Source organism: Zea mays, chromosome 3 (assembly GCF_902167145.1).
Source record: "Zea mays cultivar B73 chromosome 3, Zm-B73-REFERENCE-NAM-5.0, whole genome shotgun sequence".
In the NCBI taxonomy this organism is placed as follows: domain Eukaryota; kingdom Viridiplantae; phylum Streptophyta; class Magnoliopsida; order Poales; family Poaceae; genus Zea; species Zea mays.
The window spans coordinates 234,326,910-234,350,122 of record NC_050098.1 but is presented as its reverse complement, the minus strand read 5'-3'; the positions used below and the strand labels follow the sequence as shown (position 1 = coordinate 234,350,122).

The following is a 23,213-nucleotide window of genomic DNA, read 5'->3' as shown; positions in this document are numbered from 1 at the left end:
TGCTGTTGCCCCGAAGCCTGTGAGGAATATTGTGGCCTTTGCTGTTGGCTCCCCTTATCATCACTTTGTGTAGAGTTATGAATTGATCTAACATGCCTCGGGTAAAACCTCCCACCGAAGCCCCTGGTCATTTCAGAAAACCTGAAGGCCTCCTCCCTTCTTTGGCGAAAATCGTTATCGGCCCGAATGTACTCATCCATCTTCTGGAGAAGCTTCTCCAAAGTTTGAGGGGGCTTCCTGGCGAAGTACTGAGCTGACGGTCCTAGCCGAAGCCCCTTGATCATGGCCTCAATGACAATTTCATTGGGCACCGTTGGTGCCTGTGCTCTCAAACGCAAGAACCTTCGGACATACGCCTGAAGGTATTCTTCGTGATCCTGGGTGCACTGGAACAGAGCCTGAGCAGTAACCGGCTTCGTCTGAAACCCTTGGAAGCTAGTTAACAATAGGTCCTTCAGCTTCTGCCATGAAGTGATCGTTCCTGGTCGAAGGGAGGAATACCAGGTTTGAGCAACACTTCTGACAGCCATAACAAAAGATTTGGCCATGACCGCAGCATTGCCACCATAGGAAGATACTGTTGCCTCGTAGCTCATCAAAAACTGCTTCGGGTCTGAGTGGCCATCGAATACGGGAAGCTGAGGAGGCTTGTAGGACGGAGGCCAAGGTGTAGCCTGCAGCTCAGCGGACAGAGGAGAAGCATCGTCAAAAACAAAATTCCCATGATGGAAATTGTCATACCAGTCATCTCCGTTGGGAAAACCCTCCTGATGAAGGTCTTGGTGCTGAGGCCTTCGGTGTTGCTCATCCTGAGCAAGGTGACGAACTTCTTCAGAGGCTTCGTCTATCTGCCTCTGTAGTTCAGCTAGCCTGGCCATCTTTTCTTTCTTCCTCTGCACTTGTTGATGAAGCACCTCCATATCTCTGATTTCTTGATCTAACTCGTCCTCTGGTGGTGACGGGCTAACAGCCTTCCTTTTCTGGCTTCGGGCCTCCCGGAGAAAGACTGTCTCCTGATTGTGGTCCAGCGGTTGTAGAGCTGCAGTCCCAGGTGCTGAAGCTTTCTTCGGCGCCATAACGAAGGTTTATGATCGCCGAAGATAAAAAACTTCAAAGAGTGGAAGTGAGTTCACCGGAGGTGGGCGCCAATGTTGGGGACTTGTTCTCAAATGCTTCAAGAACAAGGCAACACAGAAAATGTTAATCGGTTAAGTCCTTCGTCCTACGAAGCATTATTTCCCTTGGGATATAATGATTTTCGGACGAAAGTCACAAAGGGCGAACCTTTATAAATGCATTACATATTGACGAAGAATGAATTACAAGAAACATAAAGAATTACGTAGATCATCATATATCATTATTATATATAAATAAAAATAACATTGAATTACAGATGTACCTCCGATTTGAAGAAAATGAAAGTACAAGCGTGACGCAAAAGTGAACACCAAATCAGCGTGAACAGTACGGGGGTACTGTTCACCTATTTATAGGCACGGGGTACAACCCATACAAAATTACATACATGCCCTTTACATTTGGTGGTAATTCTATAGTAATCTATCGAGGTCTAAATGGCCTTTTCATCTTCAAGTCGGTTCCCTTTTTTGCGAACATGCCGAAGCTTTCCTGCTTCACAGCTTCGGCGCTGTGTCAACCTTCGTATCTTTTGAGCTTCTCCCTCTCTGATACGAGTCCGAAGATACCTGTTCACACATTATACTCTAGAAACACTGTTAAATCATGTTTTTGAGGACCTTCGGAAGCCGAAGGCCCCCAACAGGCATCAGTAACATTTTCCGGATGCAACAAATTCTTCGCTTCCACCGCCAAAGCACGAATGCCATCTGCTTCCGTAGGCGCAAGCGTTTTCCGGCGGCAACCCTTCCGCGCGTACTGTCGCATGATACTGACCTCAGACCGGCCCCCGTTGAGAGGCAAGCCACAATGGCCAACCTCAACGTTGACCCCCCCCCCCCCCCACCCGACTGCCTTGAGAAAGACTCTTACCTGACCGTCCAGATCGCGAGAAACCTTGTCGCGAGCGCGAGCGCGGCCGCTGATGGTGGAAGCCGAGACGGAGCGACGAACGACGACGACACGACCTTAGCTGGTGTCGTTCGACCAGCAGCCGTCCGCGGCTCCACCCGACGCGATGTCCCCGACCGACAGCCGAGCGAGGACTGTCGGAGCACCGCACTCTCCTCGCTGATACGTGCAGCCGCCCTCCGTAGCTCTGCCCAACACAACGCCCCGACGGGCGATCGAGCTTCCGCTGCGATCTGGCAGCGCGCACTCCTTGCTCCGAACGACGACTCGGACCATCTTTAACTCTAGTCTGTTGAAAGGCATAAGTCAATGCAGTATCGTTCCGAGCATCACTACTTTAAAAAATATATGAAGTTTCATTTTTCAAGTTACATCAGTGAGCTGAGCATGTCACGACGGGCACCTTAGCAACAATCAGAGATCACTACCCAATAATCATGGCGTTGGTTTAGGCCGGTCAACAATAAACAAAATAAAAAAGACTAGCATCTCCGGTACAGCATGGTTCACTTCACAAGCGGTGAAGTCGGCGGCATGTATATGTCTATTTCATCCAACATGGGGCGATCACAGAGCTTCAAGTTGTGCTCATTTGCCAGATGCAGAAGGCAGATGAAATACAGGTGTGGCGAAATATCAGTTGCTACAGCATCTGGGCTGCTGCTTGGAAGGTCATGTAACACCTGAGATAGGCGCAGCGGTGGTCCAGGTTCCTCTCTTTCCTGCCGGGCAAAGAGCAAATCAATTGTTGTATTGTTATAAATAGTTCTGGCCCACCACCACAATAAAAAAATGAATCAAGAAACTATAATTAAAACCTATTGACGTGAAATTGTGATTATTTGGTTGAGTGCATATGCCAAATTGGTCAGCACTTGGAAGCTTTGCTGCAGCAGCATAGCAGAGGTTTTTTTAAATAGAATGTGCTTCCCATTAATGGCAATTATTAAGAACAATCATTAGGTTATATGATACTCCTGATTGTTATTATTAGTAACCAATTATCAGCAACTTTTACAGAGTAGATAACATATGATGTATGGAAAAAAATTCACAAACATAAAAAAAAACTTGGTTGTTCAAATACAATTCTGGAACATTTTTTCTCGGTGCCTTACCTGACCAGTCTCAGCAGATGCATGGATGTGATTCCAAAGCACTTCTTTTAAAGCATGAACATCCACTTGTTTTGATACCTTGTCATACTGTATATCAATCTTGTTGACCTTTGGTTCAAAGCAAACAGGCATCAGCTCAAACTTGGTCATAACTAAAGTGATAGATATACCATGAATATGCAAACATTAAGTTGCTGTTTTGAACTCGATAGGGTGGTTTTTTTCTATAAAAAAGGAACATTAGTCCTGCAACAAAGAGCAACTCCAGCAAAGCCCCAACTCTACTTTTGAGAGCTGAAGTCTAAAAACACACACCACCAACAGGACCCTACTTGTTCTCACTCCATCCGGTCCCTGAGCCTCAGATCCGGTGTCTTACCTCCCTCCACCCAGGCCTCCCTCCACCCAGGCCTCCTACCATCCCTCCACAACACAAGCTCCACTCTGGCTCGGCTCCCTCTTTCCCTGGCGTCTACTCTCTCAGTACGGTTACCTTGTCCCTGGCACGAGCGCATCCTCCCTGGTGTGGCTCCCTCTCCTCAAGACATGGCTACCTCCTCTCTAGCACAGAGCAGTTGCTCCTTCTCGGCACGGCTTCCTCCCCGGTGTGGCTGTGCGGGTCCCACAGCACGTGGCCTCGCGGGCTCTTCTAGTGGATATGAGTGAGAAGAAAAAAGAACTTACGCAATGAGTAGTGGGTCCCACTAATATGAGGGTGTAGGAGCTATTGCTGGACTTGGTATAGGATTTTGAGGGCTCAAAATGTTAAGGGGTTATTATAAAAATTGCTCTAATAACGCTAACACTAAAAGAATGTTATTCTCGTGATATTGGCAACGACTGTTGTGCAAGTGTACAAGCAGGCCTCCTAGACCTTTATATTGTAATCTAAATGTGATCCAGCCAGGAGGGGGGCTTGGATCGCAATTTAAAACCTAAGGCTTGCTTGCACAAACGTCGTTGCCCATGATATTTATGTTATTTTTTCTATTTCCTCTGACCATACAGAAAAATAGGCAAAAACAAAACACCACGGAACTGTCAAAATAAACAAGTTCCCAAGGGAAAACGAATATAATAAAAGGAAACAAAATTAACAAGGAACACACCTGTCTCGGTTTATTGATAAGATTTACTGGCTCTTCTACATCACTACACACATGTCCTTCATCAATGTGGTCATTGCAAAAGTTGTCATCTTCCCAAGGTTCAGATGGGATAAAGTCATCATTATTATCCACTGGAGCATCTACAAGGAAACAATATTAATTAGGAAAATAATGCAATGCAGAAGTTGGCAATAGAAGATTTTGTACAAGTGACAGCACTCGCACGGTTGAACTGTAACAGGTGAATGAAAAATCTTTTTTTAAAACATCGCAGGAGAGCCGCGAGTCATTGCATTAAGAAGAAAGAAAAAGGGGAGACCACAAGGTCAGCCCAAAATACAAGGATGGTTAGGCCATGAGCACTTAAAAGACGTGCTAAGGGCCACCAAACCACACTAACAACCAACCAAACCGGCCACCCTGATAACACTCAACTACTAGCAACACCACCTAATGCCCAGGAGTGAATTGGCGGGCAATGAGCAACACCACCCTGAACGAAATCTTGAAAAATAAACTTTTGTTATGCACCTAGACCTAGATATACATTGTATCTACAGACATGGTAAAAGCTATGTAAGGTAGAACGACTTGCAAATGGAGGGAGTACATTGGTTCAAAAAAGTAAGAGTTCACCAGGTTGATACCTACTTCACCAAAATACAAGGCATGCACAGATTTCAAAATTCAAACATTATTATCTTTGGACAAAGATTAGTCTCATCGTATAAAAAGTTTGTGCTACAGAAGTGGTTACATCATATTTGTATTCAGAAATACTTCCTAGTGATCAAACATTTGTTGCCATAAGTCTCTCCACATTTGCGGAGGAAAGGCTTGCCTCGGCTTAATCTTTTTCCAAATCCCACACATGTGGAAGCCTCCAGCACTGAGTCTACCCCTTTAAATTATACTACATTATAAGAGAAATTAACGGTCATCATATGCCATTGAAGATCACACCAAGTCAAATGATACCTTGTAAGGATGGAGAGAGTAACATGTAAGCAGTAACATGTAATGTAAGTAGAATAAACAGCAAGGTTTTGTTTGTTCATATGCAGTCACAGTGCAGTGTCAAGTATCAACTTGCTTGGATACAGAATTTGACAACCCCCACCGCCCCACCCCCAGCAAACAACAAAAACAAATGAGGCTGCGCACACTTTTGCAAAATAATGGTCTCCTAGTTTCAAGATTGCTTCAGGACTTCTTCATTATATGGGACTGATAAAATTAACAACCAAATTTCTTTACTTAAATCTAATTTTGCAAAACTTACCAAGTGATTTTCTTCTCTTAGCAAGACACTACAAAAAAAGAGGTCCAACAGTTATTACAAATAATAGATCATTGCCTCTCAAAAAGTACAGATCATTGAGAAGAAAAATTTCAAGAGCAATAGACATTACCAAAACATCTGGGAGAAGAAATAATTTAACAAGGCTTTCAGGCCGGTAATGGCAATCTTCTGGAAGTTTATTGCTGCAAATAGCCCTGTTTGCAGGAAACAGTAATGTCTTTGGATTTTTGGGAGCCGCGAAGATATTTGGAAGCTCATTGTCCAATGCTTTTGTGAAACCAATGTCAGGTTTATCCTTGGTTCTTTTCTTTATCTTATTTGTTATTTCTGAATCACCTGATGAAGTTGGAGCAGCCTCCAAATCTAGAAAAATGCAAGCTCAAACATTAAACAATGCTACCTTGGTAAAAACCAAGTGGACTACCTACCGATACAGTACCTTTAGCTTTCCGATATTTCCAGTGCTCAGGTCCTGCCCAAGCATTTGCTTTTGATGAGGCCATGCCAAGTAACACAAGAGATGCAATTTTGTCAACTCTATCGTTTACAATAGTACCCTGAGGAATCTCAACAGTGTATTCATTGAATTCCTGCATATGGACATAATTGCAAAATAAGTTTTGACAAGCAATTCAATCTCAACATATTAGATGGATGGCAAACAGAGAATCTGTAGTAAGCATCCAGATGCAGCGACATGTTTAGTTAGCACAAATATTTTGGAAATATTTGGCTTTGTTCTGCAATTAACTTGTATTTCCACGACAATTTTTGCCAAATTTTACCTAGTCTGCAGGAAAATACCTCTTGAAAGTTTGTTGAGATGGAATCCATTGGATTACAGTTTTGATCATATGTATCCTCATGGTCATGACAATCACCAAAATCCCAAGTTCCAGAATCAGGTAGCATGCTATCGTTATCGTCTGCTTCATTACCATCATCCATCTGATCTTCCATTACTGGCATTTGACCAGGAGATAACCTATGTGATGGCCTTTGGTTTTCTTCATCAAATTGAGCAACAATATCCCTCAGGGTTGGAGAAATATCATTACATAGACGCATTTGAGTGACCATTTCCTCAATTTGCTCTGTCCAAGAGTACAAACCTAACTGACACCCCATTGAAAGCAAGATGCAAAGATCATAAAGAGAACCAAGCAACGGACTAATAATATTACCTTTAGCAAATGAAAGGTCAATTGTCTCAGCCTGCTCAGTTTGCATATCACTTAAGATGCATTTGTCTGGAGCTTCAAATGAATCGAACAGCACACGGCAGCTACCATAAACTCCAAGGTTATACAACAAAAGGCCCTTTGCCCCACCTTCATCAAACTGAGCGGTAGTTTGATGGTATAGAGGATCCACCGTGAAAGCAACTAGTAGTAAGCACGCATTTCAGCTCCATGGTAGAATAATTTTCAACAAGAGATAGTGAGAATAAACTTGAAACTTACCATCAAATTTCTTTACATTGAGAGCCTCAAATGACGACTCCAACGTTGAAGCAGGTGAAATCTGCACAAATGGAAAGGCATTAACATAATGAAGCAGAATTGAAGTGAAGAACTAAGTACTCCATTCAAAATGTTGTACCCTCCTATCAGCATCCTTTTTATTGATTGCTTCATCCTGTGCAGGTTCAACATTGCTGCCTTCCTCCAAATCTTTAATGGCAACAACCAACTCAGAGCATCATCATGAAACAGCATTACATTATCTAAGGATAATACTGTAAAACAGGAGTGCAAATAGGGATGGCAAGGTGGATTTGGATCAGGTGGAGACTGTGGACTTGAACCCAGAACCCAAAACCACCCCAAACACCGTTTCAGGTGATAATCCAAACCCAAAACCAAACCCAGTGGATCCAAAAAAACCAAAAACCACCACTATATAGCAATATACAAAAGACATTAAGGAATTTCTAGTAACTCATGCATGATACATATTACATATTCACATATATAAGCAAAAGGCAATAAAGAACAAATAATTTCATGACTCAACTTAGAATAAACTTAATAGCTTACATAAACAAATTATTAACAAAACAAATGAGTTTTTACTTAAAATGTACTATTTTGGACCTCCATTATACATCCGCGGGTGGAAACCAAACCCAATAAAATTTGGGTCCCTAAACCCGAATCCACTGGACCCAAAATCATGCAGAGCACTGACCCAAAACTGCCACAGTGCCATCCCAAAGTGCAAAACAGTGCTTCTCAAATTTTAAGCACAAAAACAGTAAGAAAACAGCAAATGTTCCCAATTTCATAAACAGTGTTTTGCAGAAGGTTCATAATCTGTGAGTGCACAGGTTGTGTAAAGCTGTGTAACATATCAATGTAAGTTGATCAATTTCACCCAAGGAATACCAAAAAACAGGACAGTTCTAACATGGGTAACAATGAAAAGGTTTTAAAACATATTTAATCTTCCAATCAAGTTAGTGCCTGTTTGGAAGCATGTCGGTTTTTAAGAAACCATTTGCTATAAACTCGTTTTTAAATAAAAATTGGGTGAGGGTGTTTGGAACCCGGTTTCTAAGAAACCAGTTTCTAGTTTTTTGCATATGCATTGACTAGCCTAACCTTCCTCTATTTTAAAAAGTGGTGGCAATAGATGTAAATTCCATGAAATAAACAAGGGAATAATGTTATTAAACAGACAAAATTTGGTTTTAGCTAGGGGATGCAGGCTTCTTGGTTTTTAAGAAACTAGGAATCCAGTTTCTATAAACTAGAAACTAGGACATGAACTAGTATTGTTTGGAAGTACTCCGGTTTCATAAACCAGTTTCTAAAAACTGGGTGCTTCCAAACAGGCCCTTAGAACAGTGACCTTTCCATTAACTCATAAAACCACACTGCATGCCAACTTAGGGGTGTTTGAGATTATAATCCCAAACAAACACCCCCTTACTTTAGAGTTTTTAACTCAAGTTTAGTGATACCCAGCATAGACCAATTTGCACTGGATGAAGACAAAAAGCAAAAAAAAAAGTGCAGTTTTTTTCCTTTCTCCAAATCTTTTTCGTCAAGCACCAAACCAGAAGACCATAATGAAGCAGCATAGATTTCCAGCAAAATCATGAACCTATCATGTATAGGTCATTCTTTTTGAATTTGTAACTCGAGCAATTCAGCCATACTCGGCATAAGAGCATGTAATTTGCACTGGATACAGCTCCCTAATAAAGAAGTAAAACTGCAATCAAAGTGGTACACATCAGAATCCATTAAAATTCCAGTGCACCCTCACCAGCCTCTTCACCCCTTCCGGCACGGTTTATCCCACCAAGCACCTTGTAAGCCTCGGAGTGCACTGAATCCACACGAAGTGAATATATCTTGACCCCCGCCTCCAGTGTGCAGCTTGCCTGTTCCATAAAAGTACCACATTATTGCCAACAAATTCAAATACAGTAGACGAATCTCCCTCTAGACAAATTTGTACTAAGAAGGCTACAAAGAGAGGAGGAAATGGGAGATCTTTGCAGGTCGGTACCTTCTGAAAGTTGGTCTCCTCGTCCTCGTCCACCCCCGCTTGGATGATCTCGCTGAGATGATCGATTAGGCCTAGCTCCCACGTGTTCTTCTGGTTAATTTTCTGCCGAAATTTCCCCAGAAAGAACGCAACGAAGAAGCTTAGCGAGAGGAATGGAGCGGGCTAGGTTTAGGAGGCGGGCTAGGCACCTACGTTCTCCGATGCGAGCTTGATACAGTTATGGAAGAGGTCCATGACCTGCTCGCGGTTGAGGAGGTCGTGGCGCGGGTCCTTGGAGGGCGCAATGGAGGCGGCGAGGGATCGGCGGCGGACGGAGGCGGCACGCGCCGCCGCGCGGGCGCGGGCGCGTTCTTGCTGGTCGTCATTGGATCCGAGCGGGAACGCTGGAGGCGGAGACTGCAGCAGCACCCGCGACCCGGCCGCCGTCCAGCGCGCGGGAGGGGGGGTCTGCGGTGGGGCGTCCTCGGCCGGCGGCATCTCGTGCGGTCGACGGCGGCGGCGGAGCGGAACGGGACAGGATGGATAGAGGGGGTTGGGTAGGGAAAATTTTGGACCGTCGTTCGGGATCCCTCCCAGTCGTGATTTCAAATTTTGGGGGCGGATGCGCTGCGGTGCGGGAGCGGGGCCAGGGATGGGGTGGGTACTGTTGCTTTGGTTGAAAAGCAAGTAGAACGGAACGGTTATGTTCTAGTTTTGTTGTTATTTGATTACAAAGTAACTAGAACGGAGTAGCTCCAATTAAAGAATATTCTCCTTAGATTCAGAACCATCCTACTCCAAAAAATCAATGGGACGGAGCTGCTCCGTTTCCAGCTCGCTCACACAGCTCGCCCTCCCATCCGTGCGCAGCAGCTCACGCGCCTCCCTCTGCAACCAAACAAAAAATAGAGCCGCTCTGTTCCAGTTCACTCTACAACCAAACAAAAAATAGAGTCGTTCCTTTCCAGCTTACCAAACATAGAACAGAGCGCCTCCGTTCTAGAATCAGGGATCGAACAGCTCTGTTCTACTTGTCTCCTCAACCAAACACTACCTTTGTACTCCTTTTGTGAATTTCTTTGTGCGTCAAACGTCCCTCCAACTCAATTGTGCACAGCTTTCGTCAACTGCTCCTTCCACTCGCGCTGACGCCTACGTGTAACCGTGGCTCCTCTTCCTTGAGACCCTGCCCATTTCAAACTCACCCTTCCCCTCGCCCCCGGCCCCCACTATCTAGATATAGCCAAACGGTTAGAAAACCGGGCCAAAACATCCAAACATGTTGGCTCGTTTTCTTATCCGAGTCTGGCCCACTGCGGGCCTAAACGGATCGGACCGAGTCGGTAAGCACGAAAAAAGCGGGCTGAAAACAAGCTAAGTGGGCTGCTAAGCACGGTTTAGTGCAAAAAAAGGGCTTGACGGACTTAGAGGTAAACGAGTCGTGTCGGGCTAGCCCGTGGGGCTTAGTTTCCTGTCTGGGCCCGGCCCGCTTATTCATGTCGGGCTGGCCCAGGCCCGTATAAAAGTAGGCCAAACCGGGCTCGCATCGGGCCAAAAAACATGCTTCGGGTCGAGCTTTCATGCTAAAGGCTTTCTGTACATCTATACCGCTATCGGGTGCACCCTCCCCCTTGCTCATTCGATCATGCGCGAGCGTTGTCCTGCGTCGTGTCCCTTTACTCCTCATCCTCGCCCTCTACATATTTACACTCGTTCAAACCACTAATCCAAAGCCACCAGCCAAAGGTGCGACCTTTGACCCTGCACCAGTGTCGTGGTCATAGACGCCATCGCCTCCTCCTCCACCACCGCAAATGAGAGAAGCTCCACGAATGCGTCAACCAATCTATCATGTCTCCAGTTATCAAACCAAAGGGGGACCGAACGACCATCCGCCACTTTAACTTTGATATTGGAACAAAAAACTAGAAGTGCTTAGAGCGCATCACGCCACCAGAAGGGACATTTCTTTTGGACATTGGGAAACCTCCCCCGGCGGTAGTGATTACTCAAGACAAGATCCACCGAGGACTGATCAAGTCTATTAAAGGACTTGTTAAGAAACTTCATAAGGAGAGCCTAATTGTGGTGCCGCATGTTGATGACTCCAAGTCCTCCGACACACTTTGGTCTAGAGACCCAAATCCTACACGACAAGAGCATGCTTCTTAGAAATTAGCTCAACACCTCTCCACACCGCAATTGGAAGCCTAAGAGAACACATAAAAAATGTTCGGAGGGATGAGAAGCAGGAGTTCACGAGCTCTAGCCGACTAGCTAGAGAGAGGTACCTAGATGTGTCCCCCAACTGCCTCTCAACTCTCGGAATGAGAGGGAAGTAGTCCACCACTTTAGGTTTAGTCTGAAAGGATTAAGATACCTAAGAGAGGGATAAATTAGGCTTTTCTAAATTTCTTGTAAAAGATTAAACCCTAAATAAGAGCCCAACTTCACCTAACTTCTTAGCTAAATCACAAAAGCTAGAAAATGCTAAACAAACCCTAAGTTATCATGGCAAATACTAAGAATGAAAATACTGAAAATAAATTGCTTAAAGTAAATGTGGAATGTAAAGCAAGGAGCAAGAAAACCCCTCCAAATTTTTACGAGATATCGGAGAGTCAGCACTCTCCATTAGTCCTTGTTGGAGCACTCGTGCAAGGGTATCACTCCCCCCTTAGTCCTCACAATGATCAAGTGCTCACTATGAGATGATCCTTTACCTCTCCGGCATGGTGGCTCCCTCATGACCACGGACAAGCTTGAGTCGGGTCACCAATAAATCCTTCAGGGTGATCGCCGCACTCCAAATGTCACCGAGTCGTCTAGGTGATGCCGATCACCAAGAGTAATAAGCCATAGACTTTCACTTGACCAAGGGAGGTCTAATGCATGAGGTGTGTGCTCTAGGTGACTCTCACTTGCACTAATGATGTCCTAATGTGGGATTATAAATTCGCTAATCACCTCACTAAGCAATGTGGACTTGCAAGCTCAAAGCAATGAATACTAGGTTGCTAGGCAGCAAGACAATCAATATAGCTAGTGGATGGGGTATAAATAGCCCAACCACCCAAAACTAGACGTTATTGTGTTGCATTGTGCGTGGGTGCACCGGACAGTCTGGTTCGCCATCAGTGCACGCCAGCGATTAAACCTGACAACTAGCTGTTACACTAAGAGCACACCAGATAGCCAACAAGAACCTGCCTGATGCATAATGGATAGCCCGGTGCTACTTCTCAAATAGGGAGCAGATTGCATGTCCTCTGGGTCGGTAGTCTTGGGTGCCACCGAACAGTCTGGTGCTCGAACTCATACTAGGGGCAAATTGCAACCTCTCTGTGTTGAACGTCCGGAGAGCCACCGGACAGTCCGGTGCACCACCAGACAGTCTAATGCCCCTGAACACTTCAAACAAATCTAACTCGTGATTTTTTCAAACGATTTTGACTCCAACTTTTGTGTGGGCTTTTGAGTGACACCTAATGCTAGTTTTAAGCGTGTGCATGCACTGACACTACACTAGACATGCCTTGGTCAAGCTACTCATCCACAACCCATCTTTATAGTACGACCAAAGTAAAAAAATAAAGGTCCTAACTCTATACCAAGTGTGAAAGGGAATTAGGCTTACACCTAGTTCCTAAATAGTTTTGGTGGTTGAATTGCCCAACACAAATTGTTGGACTAACTAGTTTGCTCTAGATTATATGTTCTACAGGTGCCAAAGGTTCATCTATAACTATACAAAAATCGACTGTTCGGAATACCGTAGATTATTCCGGACAGGAGAAGTTTTTTTGGAAAAACAGGCCAAGCGCGGACCGTCCGGGCCACTACGGCGGACCGTCCGCGACAACAGTATACCCTTCGGACAGAACCAATGCAAAAAAAGACAAGTCTCCACTATGGACCGTCCGGAGGAAAAGGGCGGACCGTCTGAGCCCTCGCGCGGACCGTCCGGCCTCAGGCGCGGACCGTCTGGTCGGTAAGAAACCGAAAAACCCGAAGGTAACGGGTTCGGAGAAATGAATTATAGGGGGCCTCACGGACCGTCCGGGGTGCACGACCGGACCGTCCGCGACTGGCTCTGTCTGACATCTGACGACGCATTAAATGCAATATAGCCGTTGATATAGCCGTTACTGCTGACCGTTGCATTTTCAGCTGTTGATCTACAGGGTCGGACCGTCCGGACCTGGCTCGCGGACCGTCCGCGCTCAGCAGAATGGCCCAACGGCTAGGAAGTGGTTGGTGGCTATAAATACAACCCCAACCACCTCCATTCACAACATCCAAGCATTCCAACCTTCAACATTCAATACAAGAGCTAGCAATCCATTCCAAGACACATTCAAAGCCTCCATCTCTCCAAGTTTCACTATTGAGGAAAGAGATCATTAGTGATTAGTAGCTTGAGAGAGAAAGTGATCCGTGTGTTATTTGTCGCTCTTGTCGCTTGGCCTTTTTTAATCGTGCTTTCTTGATTCTTTCATCGCAATCAAACTCACTTGTAATTGAGGCAAGAGACACCAAACTTGTGGTGGTCCTTGTGGGAACTTTGTGTTCCAAGTAATTGAGAAGAGAAAGCTCACTCGGTCCGAGGGATCGTTTGAGAGAGGGAAGGGTTGAAAGAGACCCGGCCTTTGTGGCCTCCTCAACGGGGAGTAGGTTTGCAAGAACCGAACCTCGGTAAAACAAATCTCTGTGTCTCACTTGCTTATTCGCTTGAGATTTGTTTTCCATCCTCTCTCGCGGACTCGTTTCTTTATTACTAACGCTAACCCCGGCTTGTAGTTGTGTTTATATTTGTAAATTTCAGTTTCGCCCTATTCACCCCCCCCTCTAGGCGACTATCAATTGGTATCAAAGCCCGGTGCTTCATTAGAGCCTAACCGCTCGAAGTGATGTCGGGAGATCACGCCAAGAAGGAGATGGAGACCGGCGAAAAGCCCACTACAAGCCAAGGGAGCACTTCATCGGAAGAGTCCCGCACCAAGAGGAAGGAGAAGAAGAAGATCTCCTCCAACAAAGGGAAGGAGAAGAAATCTTCTTCTCATCACAAAGAGAAGAAGGAAAAATCTTCTTCCCACAAGCCGCATCGGAGCGGTGACAAGCACAAGAGGATGAGGAAGGTGGTCTACTACGAGACCGACACTTCATCACCTTCCACCTCCGGCTCCGACGCGGCATCCGTCACTTCTAAGCGCCAAGAGCGCAAGAAGTATAGTAAGATTCCCCTACGCTACTCTCACATTTCAAAGCATACACCTTTACTTTCCGTCCCATTAGGCAAACCACCAACTTTTGATGGTGAAGATTATGCTAGGTGGAGCGATTTAATGCGATTTCATCTAACCTCGCTCCACAAAGGTATATGGGATATTGTTGAGTTTGGTGCGCAGGTACCGTCAATAGGGGATCAAGACTATGATGAGGATGAGGTGGCCCAAATCGAGCACTTCAACTCACAAGCCACAACAATACTCCTCGCCTCACTAAGTAGAGAAGAATATAACAAAGTACAAGGGTTGAAGAACGCCAAGGAGGTTTGGGATGTACTCAAAACCGCGCACGAGGGAGACGAGCTCACCAAGATCACCAAGCGGGAAACGATCGAGGGGGAGCTCGGTCGGTTCCGGCTTCACAAAGGGGAGGAGCCACAACACATGTACAACCGGCTCAAGACTTTGGTGAACCAAGTGCGCAACCTCGGGAGCAAGAAGTGGGACGACCACGAAGTGGTAAATGTTATTTTAAGATCTCTCATTTTTCTTAATCCCACTCAAGTTCAATTGATTCGTGGTAATCCTAGATATACTAAAATGACCCCCGAGGAAGTTATCGGGCATTTTGTAAGTTTTGAGTGCATGATAGAAGGCTCGAGGAAAATCAACGAGCTTGGCGACCCATCCAAAGCCCAACCCGTTGCATTCAAGGCGACGGAAGAAAAGAAGGAGGAGGCTACACCAAGTCGACAACCAATAGACGCCTCCAAGCTCGATAATGAGGAAATGGCGCTCGTCATCAAGAGCTTCCGCCAAATCCTCAAGCAAAGGAGAGGGAAAGACTACAAGTCCCGCTCCAAGAAAGTGTGCTACAAGTGTGGTAAGCCCGGTCATTTTATTGCTAAATGTCCTATATCAAGTGACAGTGACCGAGGCGACGACAAGAAGGGAAGAAGAAAGGAGAAAAAGAGATACTACAAGAAGAAGGGCGGCGATGCTCATGTATGTCGGGAGTGGGACTCCGACGAAAGCTCAAGCGACTCCTCCGACGACGAGGACGCCGCCAACATCGCCGTCACCAAGGGACTTCTCTTCCCCAACGTCGGCCACAAGTGCCTCATGGCAAAGGACGGCAAAAAGAAGGTAAAATCAAGATCCTCCACTAAGTATGAAACATCCAATGATGATAGTGCTAGTGATGAGGAAGATAACTTACGTTCTCTTTTTGCCAACCTAAACATGCAACAAAAAGAAAAGTTAAATGAGTTAATTAGTGCTATTCATGAGAAGGATGATCTCTTGGATTCTCAAGAGGAATTCCTTATTAAGGAAAACAAGAAGCATGTTAAGGTGAAAAATGCTTATGCTCTAGAAATTGAAAAATGTGAGAAATTATCTAGTGAGCTAAGCACTTGCCATGAGATGATTGACAACCTTAGAAATGAAAATGCTAAGGTTGATTCACATGTTTGCAATGTTTCAATTCCCAATCCTAGAGATAATAACGATGATTTGCTTGCTAGGATTGATGAATTAAACATTTCCCTTGCTAGCCTTAAATTAGAAAATGAAAATTTGATTGCAAAGGCTAAGGATTTTGATGTTTGCAATGCTACTATTTCCGACCTTAGAACTAAAAATGATATGTTACATGCTAAGGTTGTAGAATTAAAATCATGCAAACCCTCTACATCTATTGTTGAGCATGTATCTATTTGTACTAGATGTAGAGATATTGATGTTGATGCTATTCATGATCACATGTTTTTAATTAAACAACAAAATGATCATATAGCAAAACTAGATGCTAAAATTGCCGAGCACAACTTAGAAAATGAGAAATTTAAATTTGCTCGTAGCATGCTTTATAATGGGAGACGCCCTGGCATTAAGGATGGCATTGGCTACCAAAGGGGAGACAGTGTCAAACTTAGTGCCCCTCCTAAAAGATTGTCAAACTTTGTTAAGGGCAAGGCTCCTATGCCTCAAGATAACGAGGGTTACATTTTATACCCTGCCGGTTATCCTGAGAGCAAAATTAGGAAAGTTCATTCTAGGAAGTCTCACTCTGGCCCTAATCATGCTTTTATGTATAAGGGTGAGACATCTAGCTCTAGGCAATCAACCCGTGCTAAATTGCCTAGAAAGAAAATTCCTAATGCATCAAATGAACATAACATTTCATTCAAAACTTTTGATGCATCCTATGTTTTAACTAACAAATCCGGCAAAATAGTTGCCAAATATGTTGGGGGCAAGCACAAGGGCTCCAAGACTTGTGTTTGGGTACCCAAAGTTCTTGTGTCTAATGCCAAAGGACCCAAAACCATTTGGGTACCTAAAGTCAAGAACTAAAATTGTTTTGTAGGTTTATGCATCCGGGGGCTCAAGTTGGATACTCGACAGCGGGTGCACAAACCATATGACAGGGGAGAAAAGGATGTTCTCCTCCTACGAGAAAAACCAAGATCCCCAACGAGCTATCACATTCGGGGATGGAAATCAAGGTTTGGTCAAAGGTCTTGGTAAAATTGCTATATCACCCGACCATTCTATTTCCAATGTTTTTCTTGTAGATTCATTAGATTACAACTTGCTTTCTGTATCTCAATTATGTCAAATGGGCTACAACTGTCTATTCACTGATGTAGGTGTCACTGTCTTTAGAAGAAGTGATGATTCAATAGCATTTAAGGGAGTGTTAGAGGGTCAGTTATACTTGGTAGATTTTGATAGAGCTGAACTCGACACTTGCTTAATTGCTAAGACTAACATGGGCTGGCTCTGGCATCGCCGACTAGCACATGTTGGGATGAAGAATCTTCACAAACTTCTAAAGGGAGAACACATTTTAGGATTAACAAATGTTCATTTTGAGAAAGACAGGATCTGTAGCGCATGCCAGGCAGGAAAGCAAGTTGGAGCTCATCATCCACACAAGAACATAATGACGACCGACAGGCCACTGGAGCTCCTACACATGGATCTATTCGGCCCGATCGCTTACATAAGCATCGGCGGGAGTAAGTACTGTCTAGTTATTGTGGATGATTATTCTCGCTTCACTTGGGTATTCTTTTTACAAGAAAAATCTCAAACCCAAGAGACCTTAAAGGGATTCTTAAGACGGGCTCAAAATGAGTTCGGCTTAAGGATCAAGAAATTAAGAAGCGACAACGGGACGAAGTTCAAGAACTCTCAAATTGAAGGCTTCCTTGAGGAGGAGGGCATCAAGCATGAGTTCTCTTCTCCCTACACGCCACAACAAAATGGTGTAGTGGAGAGGAAGAATCGAACTCTATTGGACATGGCAAGGACCATGCTTGATGAGTACAAGACTTCGGATCGGTTTTGGGCGGAGGCAGTCAACACCGCTTGCTACGCCATCAACCGATTATATCTTCACCGAATCCTCAAGAAGACATCATATGAACTCCTAACCGGTAAAAAGCCCAACATTTCATACTTTAGAGTTTTTGGTAGCAAATGTTTTATTCTTGTTAAAAGAGGTAGAAAATCTAAATTTGCTCCTAAAACTGTAGAAGGCTTTTTACTTGGTTATGACTCAAACACAAGGGCATATAGGGTCTTTAACAAGTCCACTGGACTAGTTGAAGTCTCATGTGACGTTGTGTTTGATGAAACTAACGGCTCTCAAGTAGAGCAAGTTGATCTTGATGAGATAGGTGAAGAACAGGCTCCATGCATAACGCTAAGGAACATGTCCCTTGGGGATGTGTGTCCTAAGGAATCCGAAGAGCCTCCGATTGCACAAGATCAACCATCCTCCTCCATGCAAGCATCTCCACCAACTCAAAATGAGGATGAAGCTCAAGTTGATGAAGAAGAAGATCAATCAAATGAGCCACCTCAAGATGATGGCCATGATCAAGGGGGAGATGCAAATAAGGAAGACAAGGAGGATGAAGAGCAAAGGCCGCCACACCCAAGAGTCCACCAAGCAATACAACGAGATCACCCCGTCGACACCATCCTCGGCGACATTCATAAGGGGGTAACTACTCGATCTCGTGTTGCCCATTTTTGTGAACATTACTCGTTTGTTTCCTCTATTGAGCCACACAGGGTAGAGGAAGCACTCCAAGATTCGGATTGGGTGGTGGCAATGCAAGAGGAGCTCAACAATTTCACGAGGAACGAGGTATGGCATTTAGTTCCACGTCCTAATCAAAATGTTGTAGGAACCAAATGGGTCTTCCGCAACAAGCAAGATGAGCATGGTGTGGTGACAAGGAACAAAGCTCGACTCGTGGCCAAAGGGTATTCACAAGTCGAAGGTTTGGATTTCGGTGAAACCTATGCACCCGTAGCTAGGCTTGAGTCAATTCGCATATTATTGGCCTATGCTACTTATCATGGCTTTAAGCTCTATCAAATGGACGTGAAGAGTGCCTTCCTCAATGGACCAATCAAGGAAGAGGTCTATGTTGAGCAACCTCCCGGCTTTGAAGACAGTGAGTATCCTAATCATGTCTATAAGCTCTCTAAGGCGCTTTATGGGCTCAAGCAAGCCCCAAGAGCATGGTATGAATGCCTTAGAGATTTCCTTATTGCTAATGGTTTCAAAGTCGGTAAAGCCGATCCTACACTCTTTACTAAAACTCTTGAAAATGACTTGTTTGTATGCCAAATTTATGTTGATGATATTATATTTGGGTCTACTAACGAGTCTACTTGTGAAGAGTTTAGTAGGATTATGACACAGAAATTCGAGATGTCTATGATGGGGGAGTTGAAGTATTTCTTAGGATTCCAAGTAAAGCAACTCCAAGAGGGCACCTTCATTAGCCAAACGAAATACACTCAAGACATCTTAACCAAGTTTGGAATGAAGGATGCCAAGCCCATCAAGACACCCATGGGAACTAATGGGCATCTCGACCTCGACACGGGAGGTAAGTCAGTGGATCAAAAGGTGTACCGGTCGATGATAGGTTCTTTGCTATATTTATGTGCATCTCGACCGGATATTATGCTTTCCGTATGCATGTGTGCAAGATTCCAAGCCGACCCTAAGGAAGCTCACCTTACGGCCGTAAAACGAATCTTGAGATATTTGGCTTATACTCCTAAGTTTGGGCTTTGGTATCCTAGGGGATCCACATTTGATTTGATTGGATATTCGGATGCCGATTGGGCGGGGTGCAAAATCAATAGGAAGAGCACATCGGGGACTTGCCAGTTCTTGGGAAGATCCTTGGTGTCTTGGGCTTCAAAGAAGCAAAATTCGGTCGCTCTTTCCACCGCCGAAGCCGAGTACATTGCCGCAGGCCATTGTTGCGCGCAATTGCTTTGGATGAGGCAAACCCTGCGGGACTACGGTTACAAATTAACCAAAGTCCCTTTGCTATGTGATAATGAGAGTGCAATCAAAATGGTCGACAATCCCGTCGAGCATAGCCGCACTAAACACATAGCCATTCGGTATCACTTTTTGAGGGATCACCAACAAAAGGGGGATATCGAGATTTCTTACATTAATACTAAAGATCAATTAGCCGATATCTTTACCAAGCCTCTTGATGAACAAACCTTTAACAAACTTAGGCATGAGCTAAATATTCTTGATTCTAGGAATTTCTTTTGTTAACTTGCACTCATAGCACATTTATATACCTTTGATCATATCTCTTTATATGCTATGACTAATGTGTTTTCAAGTCTATCTCAAACCAAGTCATAGGTATATTGAAAGGGAATTGGAGTCTTCGGCGAAGACAAAGGCTTCCACTCCGTAACTCAACCTTCGCCGTCGCTCCAAGCCACTCTCCATCCTTGGGGGAGAGAGCAAAAGGACTTCGTCTTTGGTATAATCCTAACTCACTTATTTATGACCAAAGGGGAAGAAAGTACTTAAAGGGCTCTAATGATTCCGTTTTTGGCGATTCATGCCAAAAAGGGGGAGAGAGTATGAGCCCAAAGCAAAAGGACCGCACCACCACCAATTTCAAAAATTTCGTGTCTTCAAGAATTTTATCATTTGGTATCCTATTGTGTTCAAAAAGGGGGATAAGTAGTATTTCAAAAATGATATATCAAAACCCTCTTGAACACTAAGAGGAGGATCTCATTTAGGGGGAGTTTTGTTTAGTCAAAGGAAAAGCATTTGAAACAGGGGGAGAGAATTTCAAATCTTGAAAAATGCTTCTCAAAATCTTATTCATCTACCTTTGACTATTTGCAAAAGAACTTTGAAAAGGATTTACAAAATAGTTTGCAAAAACAAAACATGTGGTGCAAGCGTGGTCCAAAATGTTATATAAGAAAGAAACAATTCATGCATATTTTGCAAGTATTTATATTGGCTCAATTCCAAGCAACCTTTGCACTTACATTATGCAAACTAGTTCAATTATGCACTTCTATATTTGCTTTGGTTTGTGTTGGCATCAATCACCAAAAAGGGGGAGATTGAAAGGGAATTAGGCTTACACCTAGTTCCTAAATAGTTTTGGTGGTTGAATTGCCCAACACAAATTGTTGGACTAACTAGTTTGCTCTAGATTATATGTTCTACAGGTGCCAAAGGTTCATCTATAACTATACAAAAATCGACTGTTCGGAATACCGTAGATTATTCCGGACAGGAGAAGTTTTTTTTGGAAAAACAGGCCAAGCGCGGACCGTCCGGGCCACTACGGCGGACCGTCCGCGACAACAGTATACCCTTCGGACAGAACCAATGCAAAAAAAGACAAGTCTCCACTATGGACCGTCCGGAGGAAAAGGGCGGACCGTCTGAGCCCTCGCGCGGACCGTCCGGCCTCAGGCGCGGACCGTCCGGTCGGTAAGAAACCGAAAAACCCGAAGGTAACGGGTTCGGAGAAATGAATTATAGGGGGCCTCGCGGACCGTCCGGGGTGCACGACCGGACCGTCCGCGACTGGCTCTGTCTGACATCTGACGACGCATTAAATGCAATATAGCCGTTGATATAGCCGTTACTGCTGACCGTTGCATTTTCAGCCGTTGATCTACAGGGGCGGACCGTCCGGACCTGGCTCGCGGACCGTCCGCGCTCAGCAGAATGGCCCAACGGCTAGGAAGTGGTTGGTGGCTATAAATACAACCCCAACCACCTCCATTCACAACATCCAAGCATTCCAACCTTCAACATTCAATACAAGAGCTAGCAATCCATTCCAAGACACATTCAAAGCCTCCATCTCTCCAAGTTTCACTATTGAGGAAAGAGATCATTAGTGATTAGTAGCTTGAGAGAGAAAGTGATCCGTGTGTTATTTGTCGCTCTTGTCGCTTGGCCTTTTTTAATCGTGCTTTCTTGATTCTTTCATCGCAATCAAACTCACTTGTAATTGAGGCAAGAGACACCAAACTTGTGGTGGTCCTTGTGGGAACTTTGTGTTCCAAGTAATTGAGAAGAGAAAGCTCACTCGGTCCGAGGGATCGTTTGAGAGAGGGAAGGGTTGAAAGAGACCCGGCCTTTGTGGCCTCCTCAACGGGGAGTAGGTTTGCAAGAACCGAACCTCGGTAAAACAAATCTCCGTGTCTCACTTGCTTATTCGCTTGAGATTTGTTTTCCATCCTCTCTCGCGGACTCATTTCTTTATTACTAACGCTAACCCCGGCTTGTAGTTGTGTTTATATTTGTAAATTTCAGTTTCGCCCTATTCACCCCCCCTCTAGGCGACTATCAAAGTGTCCCTCAACTCCTTCGACACTTAGGAGCTGTCGTGGTTTTGGAAACCGGTGGACAATAGCTTTGTGTATGGTGGGGATGGAAGCATGGACTCACTCCAAATGGTGAATCACAGAGATCCGAGCAAACAATTGAGACATGGGGTTTATACTGGTTCAGACTTTCGCCCTAGTCCAATGTAGTGTTGATCGTAGTATTGCTCTGTGGTGTGTTACAACTAGTGTGCCTATGTGCGTACGAGGGGAGAGGGACTTGAAAGAAACAGGTGACGCCTAAGAGGGGGTGAATTAGGACTTCTAAAATTTTCAATAAACCAGACCACAAATAAATCCCTAGAGCAAAACCTATGCAAATAATCAAACCGGAATATGAAAACTAGGTTTTGTCTAAGTGTTGCTATCTCTACCGCAATGTCTAAGTTCCAATCCTAAATAATATAAGTATAAAGACAAGATTGAAACTTAAATGCTTAATATAAATGCGGAAGCTAAAGAGCAAGATAGAGATGCAAACTCTCGTGGATGACACCGATATTTTTATCGAGGTATCCAGAACCACGCAAGGTCCCGACTAATCCTTGTTGGTGCCCATACGCAAAGGGAAGCCCACGCGAGGGCCAAGCACCATGGTCAATTAACTCCGCAAAGAGCCGCGGGCCTTCTCCACACGCAAGTGGTGCTCCGCTTCCGGCTCCCCTCGGACGATCCCCGTTGTCTCCACTATCGAGCTTCCGGTTGAAAACGTCGCGGTACACGGTGGCGGTCGTGACACAAACACGGTTGTCACAGTCTCGCAAGACTCTCGCCCCACTCGGTACAATTACAACGGGTCACGCAAGAGCCAAGGGGTTGTGTGGTTTTTCTAAACCCACTCAACTAACTAGGGTTCACCTAGAGCAAGTGCTAAAGCGGTCTAACTAACCTAAACACTTTGCAAAGCACCTACGCTAATCACCGAGTGATTCTATTAAGCACTTGGGTTTATGAGCTCTTGGAAATGTCTACTATATGCCTTGGTATGTTGCTTGGGCTCCCACACCTTGGAATGGTCGGTTGGGGTGTATTTATAGCCCCCAACACAAACTAGTTGTTAGAGAAAAGTTATGCTCTATGCGGCACATCGGACAGTCCGGTGGTGCACCAGACAGTGCACTATTCACTGTCTGGTACGCCTAACCGTTGGTCTGACACCACAGACGACTGTTCGCGTGCATGCTTTTTA

General features: G+C 44.7%; 1 protein-coding gene across 2 annotated transcripts; it reads right to left on the bottom strand.

The window, feature by feature from the left end:
* Positions 1-2,354: 2,354 nt before the first annotated feature.
* LOC100278159 (condensin complex subunit 2) lies at positions 2,355-9,730 on the bottom strand. Of its 2 annotated transcripts, none has more exons than XM_008674417.3 (13): positions 9,294-9,730; positions 9,102-9,203; positions 8,856-8,973; positions 7,185-7,255; positions 7,046-7,106; positions 6,767-6,967; positions 6,387-6,694; positions 6,022-6,172; positions 5,692-5,945; positions 5,562-5,589; positions 4,280-4,419; positions 3,171-3,278; positions 2,355-2,774 (listed from the first exon to the last, which is right to left on the bottom strand). In XM_008674417.3, exons 1-13 carry the CDS (start codon positions 9,576-9,578, stop codon positions 2,559-2,561), a joined length of 2,043 nt encoding a protein of 680 aa, XP_008672639.1. In that variant the 5' UTR covers positions 9,579-9,730; the 3' UTR covers positions 2,355-2,558.
* Positions 9,731-23,213: the final 13,483 nt, after the last annotated feature.

Excerpts from the sequence above, each read along its gene's own strand:
- LOC100278159 (XM_008674417.3), bottom strand. The coding sequence starts at position 9,578 with ATGCCGCCGGCCGAGGACGCCCCACCGCAGACCCCCCCTCCCGCGCGC. Across the intron at positions 8,974-9,101 it reads AGGAGACCAACTTTCAGAAG|GCAAGCTGCACACTGGAGGC; the intron begins GTACCGACCTGC and ends TTTATGGAACAG. Across the intron at positions 6,968-7,045 it reads CAATGTAAAGAAATTTGATG|TTGCTTTCACGGTGGATCCT; the intron begins GTAAGTTTCAAG and ends GCTTACTACTAG.